We start from the raw sequence: 10,097 nt of genomic DNA, 5'->3' as shown, positions 1-10,097 counted from the left end.
AGTGGGTCAGAAGTTTACATACATTAAGTTGACTGTGCCTTTAAACAGCTTGGAAAATTCCAGAAAATTATGTCATGGCTTTAGAAGCTTCTGATAGGCTAATTGACATCATTTGAGTCAATTGGAGGTGTACCTGTGGATGTATTTCAAGGCCTACCTTCAAACTCAGTACCTCTTTGCTTGACATCATGAGAAAACCAAAAGAAATCAGCCAAGACCTCAGAAAATAAATTGTAGACCTCCACAAATCTGGTTCATCCTTGGGAACCATCTCCAAACGCCTGAAGGTACCACGTTCATCTGTTCAAACAATAGTACGCAAGTATAAACACCATGGGATCACGCAGCCGTCATACCGCTCAGGAAGGAGACGCGTTCTGTCTCTTAGAGATTAATGTACTTTGGTGCGAAAAGTGCAAATCAATCCCAGAACAGCAAAGGACCTTGTGAAGATGCTGGAGGAAACAGATACAAAAGTATCTATATCCACAGTAGAGCGAGTCCTATATCGTCATAACCTGAAAGGCCGCTCAGCAAGGAAGCAGCCACTGCTCCAAAACCGCCATAAAAAAAGCCAGACTACGGTTTGCAACTGCACATGGGGACAAAGATCGCACTTTTTGGAGAAATGTCCTCTGGTCTGATAAAACAAAAATAGAACTGTTTGGCCATAATCACCATTGTTATGTTTGGAGGAAAAAGGGGGATGCTTGCAGGCCCGAAGAACACCATCCCAACCGTGAAGCACGGGGGTAGCAGCATCATGTTGTGGGGGTGCTTTGCTGAAGGAGGGTCTGGTGCATTTCACAAAATAGATGGCATCATGAGGATAGAAAATTATGTGGATATATTGAAGCAACATCTCAAGACATCAGTTAAAGCTTGGTCGCAAATGGGTCTTCCAAATGGACAATGACCCCAAGCAGACTTCCAATGTTGTGACAAAATGGCTTAAGGACAACAAAGTCCAGGTATTGGAGTGGCCATCACAAAGCCCTGACATCAATCCTATAGAAACTTTGTGGGCAGAACTGAAAAAGCATGTGTAAGCAAGGAGGCTTACAAATCTGACTCAGTTACACCAGCTGTCAGGAGGAATGGGCCAAAATTCACTCAACTTATTTTGGGAAGCTTGTGGAAGGCTACCAGAAACGTTTGACCCAAGTTAAACAATTTAACGGCAATGCTACCAAATACTAATTGAGTGTATGTAAACTTCTGACCCACTGGGAATGAAATAAATAAAAGCTGAAATAAATCATTCTCTCAACTATTATTCTGACATTTCACATTCTTAAAATAAAGTGGTGGTCCTAACTGACATAAGACAGAGAATTTTTACTAGGATTAAGTGTCAGGATTTGTGAAAAACTGAGTTTAAATGTATTTGGCTAAGGTGTATGTAAACTTCTGACTTCAACTGTATATGTTCGTATTCTTATATTTGATTATTTCTTATTGTTGTTGCATTGTCGAGTAGGAACCTGCAAGTAAGCATTTCGTTAGACGATGAATACCATGCGTATCCCATACATACGACTGATAAAACTTGAAACCTTTCTCAGGACTGCAGTTAGAAGATTTTAATGGGTGGGGTGAGGTGATCCCCAAAAGCAAGCGTCACTCCCATAGCCTAATCCCAGCATGTAGTTCAAGGCAGGGCACAAATTTCAACCTATTGAAATATTTTAAATATCCAATCCATTACCTATTTAAAAATCATGAGATTTTGCAACGCCTAGGTCCAAAGCTATATTATAAAGTCTAAATCCTTTTTCAGCATTTGGCTCAATAATCCTTACAATTTCAATTGTTTTGCAGAAATCAAACAGTATATATAAACAATGTTTTTTTCAATAAACTGGACAAAATTGTTATAATGCATTCCCTTTTTATTTTGTGAGAGAATTTGTGTGAAACCAGTGTCAGAGGCGTATTTGTACAAATCAATAACATTGTCAATGCATTAGGATAAAACAATCAGTCATCCTATTGCAGTTAGCCTACTATTCATAACTACTATGCTATATCATCAAGCATAGAAAAAATAAGGGAAATTCAAAATTACAAACTATCTCGATGTAATTCTCTTCAACATCATATTAAACAGAAAGAATCATCACTGAATAGGCTATACGACAGAAATAATAGATTTCATCAATTCTGGCCAAAGATTTGAAGTTCAACAGTGTCATCAAAGTGCTGTTCACACCAGGTAATAATCCACCCACTAGACCTGAGACATAGTACTATCAGGATTGACACGAATGGTCCGTGCACTCTTTCTCAAGTCTTGTAACTGCTTAGCAGGTTTCCCCACTCCTTCCTCAAACCTCTTCTCCACCACAGGGAGTACAGTATCGTGTAGGAAGGACGCATTTTGTAGAATGAAAGCTTTCTTCTCTGCCTCCTGTTCACACCGCAGGCTGTAATCGACGTGCTGTACAGCCACAAGAATGATCTCCCTCAGGCTCTCCAGCAGCACCATGTGCAGCTCTGGGAAGTAGAGCTTCAGCCCCTCCTCTAGGAAAGCCATCATCTGTTTGGTGAAGGCCACAAGGGTGTAGCTGAGGTTGACCCAGCAGTCGTCTCCTGTATACTGATTGAAGCTGCTCATGCCGCAGCTGCACATTTCCTCCTTCAGCTTTGTGAGAGCCTCTGGAGTCATCAGGTTCATCTTCCTCCACATCTCCTCAGAGTTGCGGTGCTTGGTGGCCTCAATGATGATCTCCTTGTAGCTTTGCAGGGCTGACTTGATGTCTTTAACCAAGAGGGACTGCAGTGTGAAGGTGAGGTCCAGTCCAATCTCACTGAGCTGCTTGCAGTGCTCCTTGGCCACCTTGACACACTCAGCTGCAGTGGAGAGGCTCTCTTTGCTGTCAAACACCTGCCCACTGAATGCATTCACAAACATCTTCATGGATGACCGGGACCATACCACAAATGCAGAGTAGCAGCCTGTGTTACCGGCAAAGTCCATCTCAAATTCTTTGGCTGTCTCCAGCAAGCTAGTGAAGAAGATGTTGCAAAGCTTGTGTATGTAGAGCAGAGTAGCCCCCTCAATGCGCAGCTGGCGGATGGCAGTCTGCACAGCAGCGGCTCGGTTCTTAAGGAAGAGCTCACAGGCTTTGGTGGGCTGCCCCAGCCGGATTAACTGAGACACAGCCCGACGGGTTGCTTTGGGCCCTCCGCGGAGGGAACGGTCAGGAGAAAGCTCAAACACCAGCACCTCTGTCAGCTGTCGGACACGCTCATCCACCTTCACCCTGAGGTTTTTCACCCTCAGATTGACAGGCTGGTCCTTCAGGTAGTCATTCAGCTTGTCCAGGAGGTCCACGCCACCTTCAAAGTCCCGCTGGGCAATGCACACGTCCAGGTCCTCGGGAAGCTCCTGGATCCACTCCAAACTCAGATCCACTGCCTCCTCTGAGTCAAAAGGGTTGGTCTCTTTGTCATCAAAAGGGTTGGTCGAAACCAAGGCTTCTGGTCTCACTGGTGAGTTGGGAACCTCTACCTCTTCCTTGTGTTTTTCTTTTGTCACTTTGTTTTTCTTGGTCTCATCAAGGATCTCCAGCCACTCCTTTTTAATCTTGCTGTTTTCTGCCTGAAATATGCGGCTTTCTGGGAACATCAGGATTTTGAACATGTCCTTCATTGGGGGGTGGTCCTTCACGTTGACAATGGCAAAGCTCTCCAGATCATACAGTGCATTGTATTTGTACTTCACTGTACCACGGCGATTTGCTAACCAGGTGGCAATAAGAAGGCAGTCATTCATCAGGAAGGCATGCACTTTTTGAAGTTGTGCCATGTTGTCCACATCATATTCAACCAGGTCGCCATTGTACACTAAATACCTGCCTGGGGTGTCCATAATGTTTTTGCACCCCTCCACTTTCTCAAGCAGTGTAGTCAGTGTTCTCTGTTTCACTTCCTCTGTGTCTTTAGGGAATGCTGCCAGCATCTCCTTCGCAGTTTCATCCTTATCTGTTGAGAGCAAAGACTGGGTAATGCTCTCCATTATACTTTTCTGCTCTGTCAAAATATGACTCAGTTGGTACATCTCACTCTCCAAGTATGAAATCTCTTTGGCAGTTTCGATGAACTGTCTGTAATTCTTGTAGACATTTTTCTTCAGGTTTTGAGCCGTTTCATCTGCCAGGGTCTGTATTTTTTGACGATGTTCTTGCAAATCTCTGTCGCCATCAGATTGTTGTGAGAGATTCTTGACATAATTCTGCGGGTCGAAATTAGCTGATTCTAATTGCTTGCGCATTCTGTTCGCCTGCTCTGCCATCTCCCAGGTTACTGTGTGTCTTCTTCTGATTAAAAAAAGGTGTCTTCTTCTGATTAAAAAAAAGGTGTCTTCTTCTGATTAATATACATGAATATGTGATGTTTTTTAGCTGCTGCGATAACAGGAAATATGTTAACACCCAAAACACAGACAGAACAACATCTTTGCCCAAAACGTCACGAGACGGAAATTAGGTGGCCAATAGAAGGTCTATGGGTTAAAAAATGAATGTAAAATAAAATAAATAAAAATAAAATGTGCATAGTTATTTAAGTTATAGTCATATTGAGAGTTCAAAATTACAGTCAACATTTGTATTTTATAAATGTTCTTTCATTTTAGCGTATTTATATAAAATCCCGAGTAACTATTCAGTTGGACAACATTTATTCGCGAGTGCCACTGTGGCGGAATAACGTATCCCAGAGTTCCCAACAGTACCATAGAATGAAGGATATCACCGTAAACTAGGAAAGCACGTAAACAGGAAGTATTTTGAAAAAGAGCGAAAACATTTTTTCTGTAGTATTTCCCGTTAACTATCTAAATAATTACAGAAATGAATCTACATTTAACTTAAGCTGAATATTGAGATACTCTTACGTAGATATAGCTATATGACAATCAAATTGATTAGACCGCGATGACAGTCATCTGATGGTTGCTAAAGTTAGAGCTATCCAGCGCCAAATCATATGATTGTTTTTTGGTGCGTTCATTAGCCTACTGGCTAACGTTAGCTATTTAGCTAGTCAACGTTACATCACAAGCTATCTAATTTAGCTATCTTATATCCATCTAACTTGAATTATATGTTCATCCATCAATAGTTGAACATGGACGACGATTTCCTGCTTGCCATTCAGCTGCAAGAGCAATTTAATTCCGAGGCATCTTCAAATTCTACAAATGATGACAACAGCTATGGCCAAACCTCCAAAAAACGGAAAGTTGAGTCTAGCAGCGATGTCATCCCCTATTCACGTCCATCTATTGCTCCAGAGAAACCAATGTCAATCGTGGATGAGTCGTGGGAGACGCTTGACCCAAGCCCAGATGTGAGGGCGATGTTCCTTGAGTTCAATGACACATTCTTCTGGGGAAAGCTCAGTGGTGTTGAAGTCAAATGGAGCCCCCGAATGACACTGTAAGTCATTGTTGTATCCATCATCAGATATGATTCACGTGTTTCTTATTGGAGCTCTTACATCAGAACATGTTGCCTATTCACTATCCATGTATAACTCGAACTGTGATTGTTTTCTTGTGGTTAGAGTATTCCCTTATGTTATATTGTTCAATGCCTGTCCCCTCATAAAATCTTAAATTATAGGTGTGCAGGTGTGTGTTCTTATGAAGGACGAGGTGGACTGTGTTCTATTCGACTCAGTGAACCTTTACTAAAACTCAGACCCCGTCGGGATCTTGTACAGGTACTTTGACTAACCAACCTGAACCTTCTCAGATTGATTACAATTCTATAAGATGTAACACATGCAAAGTGGCTGTGGTGGAATTTCTTCAGTATAGCATAGCATGAAAAATACTCTGTTAATTTTTCCAGACACTTCTGCATGAGATGATCCATGCACTGCTCTTCGTGACTCTAAACAACAGGGATCGTGATGGGCATGGACCTGAGTTCTGCAAGCACATGGACAGAATCAATCAAGCTACTGGCACTAAAATCACAGTAGGTTCTTCTCTGTGTCCAGTCAAAGTGTACTTTGTGTTGATATGCATCTGACTTCTGAATCAACGGTGTTCCACCAGGTCTATCACACGTTCCACGATGAAGTGGATCTCTACCGTCAGCACTGGTGGCGCTGTGATGGGCCCTGTCGAACTCGCAAGCCTTACTTTGGATACGTGAAGAGGGCAATGAACCGTGCCCCCTCAGCCCAAGACACATGGTGGGGGGACCACCTGCGCTCCTGTGGGGGCACTTATACCAAGGTCAAGGAGCCGGAGGGTTATGGAAAGAAAGGCAAGAAGACAGACACCAGCCAAGGCAAGACAGACACCAGCAAAGACAAGAAGCCTACAGACAAGCCCACAAGCAACAGCAAGCCTTCCAGTACAGCTATTGCAGGTAATACAAGTCTCTTTCTCGTTTGATGAATGCTGAGGGCAGTAATATCATTTATAATTCAAAATATGGCTTAGTGAATGTGTTTTGGTGAATCTACATTTTATTTCCAATGTTTTTGTCTCAGGCTCTGGTTCACAGGACATAAGGAATATAATCCCATTCAGTGGCAAAGGCTTTCTGCTTGGAGGGAGTTCGCAGCCATCATCATTTCAACTCAAGAAACCTATTGTCAACAGTCCCACAACACCCTTCACTACTTCTGTGTCCCCCAGGCTTGTGCTGTCACCTCCAGCTCAGGCGACGGCAAAAGGAATTGACTCGCCTGGACGGCCAGGTCTGAGCTGCCCACAGAAGAAGGGGAGCACAAGCACCACAACCTCCATAGCAGGGGCAGCACACGGTCCATTCAGAGGACCTAAACCCCCTGTTAAAAAATCTGTCAGCAACACCAAGGCATTTGTCAACATCGGTGGCTCACCTGTTAGGATTTACAAATCCAACACCACTGTGTCCAAGCCAGATAGTAACTCCTCAGACACTTTCAAGACCAAAACAGAGCAAAGGTCTGTCCAAGACCTCTTTAACGCCAGTGGCTGGAAGTCTGGAAGTGCAGCTAGTTCTAGTACCTCCACTGTCTCAAAACCTCCAGATGAGACTAAAAGTGCATTTTCATCTGTGGGTGGTTTGAACTTTGGACAACCAGCCAAAGCTGTCAGTTCCTCAGACACCAGACAACTGGACAGCCATCATTCTGTTGTTCCGGCCACATCAAAACCTGGCGTGTCCACCGAGCCTCACCCCTCCAAATATTTCAAAGGCCCTAAAAAGCCTAATGGAGTCAACATTCCAGTTTCTAGGAAGAGGCCTTGGGAAGACCGCACCTCTGCTCACATCTTTGACTTCTTTCAGCAGACAATTGGTGAGTCATCACCATCAACGTCAAGGAGTACAAGGCAGGACATTGACATGCCGACTACCCCAACAGCCCATCCTGCAGTTCAGAACAACTCTGCCAGCTCTGCAAGCCCTACTGTGAACGTCAGCTGCCCTGTATGCCAAGCCATGGTGCAAGAGTCAAAAATCAATCAACATTTAGATTCCTGTCTCTTGTGAGAGAACTGAAATGTGAGGAGAATGCCCTGCAGCTGTTTTATATTGCACAACCTCTAACAGGTCTAAGCGTAGGTTAAGTTGTATAGAGTTTGTTTCCCTGAAAGACGGTTTTGCTAATAAGTCTAAATTTCATTTGTATCTCATGTAGTACTGCTGTAATTAGAGATACAGTTTTGAGGTTTTCCAGTTTGCATCTCCTACATCATGTAAAACCCTCTGGAAAAAGCCTGTTGTTTTAAGTCTTAAAGAACAACATCTGGACTGCACCGGGTTGTTACGTTTATGGTAGTTGGCAGAGAGACTTGTGCCTTAGTAGATCCATGTAAATATTTCCAAAAACATTGATCAATTGTGACATGCTGCCTCAGATAACCATGTTTAAGAAAATGTTCCAAATGTTTTAGCATTGGTCTTCGCTCATGTATAATTGGTTTCATTGGTGCCACTTTGACTTGATGGGTCAAGGCAATGTTGCCATTACATAGGCAATTTGCTGCGGTCTTGAATTTGGAAAGTGTCTTCCTCGTATGCTGATCGGGCAGTATTGAATTTCACACGTGCTTGCTATTCACTTCTCTAGGCCTTAGAATTTGTCACATTCGACAGGGTCAAGTGTTTTACAAGGGCATGTGCTGACTCATGTCATCAATAATAGTTTAATGCCTTGTTCAATGGAAAGCACTAATGTGAATTTCTCTTAAGCCTCTGTAAATTACCCGTAGGAGAAGTGTGTAGCCAACCAGTAACAAGGCTGTTATTGAATATATTTAGTGTTTTAGTTGTCTTGTTTTTTTATTGTCATTAGTAATACCATCATTGAATAGTATTAATGTATTTGCAGATTATTTTCTGCATGTGTGCTGCTGGTATAAATGTTAAGTTGAATGTTGGATTTGTTTTGTTTCTGATGAAGTAAGACCAACATTCATGTTTTAATAGGAATGTTTATAAAGGGAAAATAAAATGTTCTTTCATACCTTTTATGTGTCTTTTGACTGAATGTGACTTCATAGTCCTCCTTCCTCAATAACAGACTAATACCAATCAATAAGATGGTCTCAAATACCATTTCATCATATACCATAGTTTGCAAATAAATTCATTAAAAATCCTACAATGTGACTTTCTGGATTTTTTTTCTCATTTTGTCTGTCATAGTTGAAGTGTACCTATGATGAAAATTACAGGCCTCTCTCATCTTTTTAAGTGGGAGAACTTGCACAATTGGTGGCTGACTAAATACTTTTTTGCCCCACTGTAACTATACTAATTCAATTAACTGAAAAATGACATAATTCTCAGACACATACTTCAATACCCTTACATGCTTAGACACATTTGAATAGATTTCCTGCCCTCCCAAGGGCATAGAGCATTGTTGAGAATTTTCTTTTGATTCACATTCAATGAATACAGGAAGATTTTATAAGGACCTAACTAGACCGGGCCAAGAGAGCAATGACAGTTTCCGAAAAGAAACTGCTTGTGCAATATAATACCAATAGTACTATTTTTGTCTGTGGTCTTACATGTACAAAGGAAGGTTTTCCCTGAATGGTTTCTGGTTCATTCTGGAATAAAATCAAGGCATATGTTATTTAGGGAAGGATTATGCAGGGGCAGTGGGGTGAGATATGTCGTGGCAGAGGGGCAGAGAGGGAGGGCAGTAGAGTTCAAGGCACAACAATGAGGCAGGCAACTGTATGTCACAACTTCTGCTCATCCTGACCTGCTAGATTCTGAGGACATCCCAGATGATTAGCACAGTGAAAAATAGCATACAATACAATTTAGTGAGAAGACACACAAATGAGAAGCTTGAAGATAAGTTGTACCTGTTTCCTCTAGCCTGTATTTAAATCACATGTCCACAGGGGTAAATTCATAATCCGTTCATCTTGAGTGCACTGCAGTCAAAAGGCACCAACACTTCGGAAGGCCTAATGGGGTGTCCTTGTCTTAACTGTGCAGTGTATCATCAAAAACACATTGTGAGTACATTTCAACTCGTATTAACGCACGGCCAATTCATAGAGTATAAAATGTTTGTTTTTTAAGGGAATACATCGATTTATTTCGTTTTTCACATTTACAATTACACATCATTTGTTGAGACCTTGCTTCTTCAATGACATCTGCCCTTGTATAGGCCACATGTGCCTCTGTTGGGTGGGCTTTGTCTCTTTGTTGAGGGGCTGTTAATGAAACAGGACCATGGTTGGAAATCCCACCATCTGTCCTTCATACGGAAAACCTTTGTTCTGCAGACACATGTCATGAAGACCTCAGCCTAAGTAATGCCTTTTGAACTATTCTCTGCCGTATTCATGTAGCATATGTCATGTTTGTTTCTTTGCGAAGTGTGCCATTATACTAAACAACATTATATCAATGCACTTGTATCCCACAATTGGAGAATTGCAAGAAAATAAGCTTGATAACTTTCATTTGATAAAATATTAAATTATGTCTATTTGGTGGTTCCTCATCATTATTGGTTGCGTTTACACATTTTTCACAAATTGGCCTTTGCCCAATCACATCAGATATTTTCACAGCAGCTGTTTTTCAGAGCTGATCTGATTGGTCAAAATA

General features: G+C 41.9%; 2 protein-coding genes across 3 annotated transcripts; one reads left to right on the top strand and one right to left on the bottom strand.

Moving 5' to 3' along the window:
• Positions 1–1,874: 1,874 nt before the first annotated feature.
• LOC112217599 (exocyst complex component 8) lies at positions 1,875–4,485 on the bottom strand. Its single transcript, XM_024378013.2, has one exon. It carries the CDS (start codon positions 4,295–4,297, stop codon positions 2,231–2,233), a length of 2,067 nt encoding a protein of 688 aa, XP_024233781.1. The 5' UTR covers positions 4,298–4,485; the 3' UTR covers positions 1,875–2,230.
• A 249-nt stretch (positions 4,486–4,734) lies between these two features.
• Positions 4,735–8,616, top strand: sprtn (SprT-like N-terminal domain). Of its 2 annotated transcripts, XM_024378015.2 has the most exons (6): positions 4,735–5,006; positions 5,128–5,444; positions 5,631–5,730; positions 5,862–5,990; positions 6,071–6,389; positions 6,514–8,616. In XM_024378015.2, the coding sequence occupies exons 2-6, from the start codon at positions 5,134–5,136 to the stop codon at positions 7,500–7,502; spliced, it is 1,848 nt and encodes a 615-aa protein (XP_024233783.1). In that variant the 5' UTR covers positions 4,735–5,006; positions 5,128–5,133; the 3' UTR covers positions 7,503–8,616. The 2 variants fall into 2 exon arrangements, with proteins under 2 accessions (XP_024233783.1, XP_024233782.1); XM_024378014.2 differs by having other exon boundaries at positions 4,735–5,444.
• The last annotated feature ends 1,481 nt before the right edge of the window (positions 8,617–10,097 follow it).

The sequence above is a fragment of the Oncorhynchus tshawytscha genome, linkage group LG18 (assembly GCF_018296145.1).
Source record: "Oncorhynchus tshawytscha isolate Ot180627B linkage group LG18, Otsh_v2.0, whole genome shotgun sequence".
NCBI lineage: Eukaryota > Metazoa > Chordata > Actinopteri > Salmoniformes > Salmonidae > Oncorhynchus > Oncorhynchus tshawytscha.
Note: the sequence above shows the minus strand (reverse complement) of the source record. Positions and strands in the feature narration are given on the sequence as shown.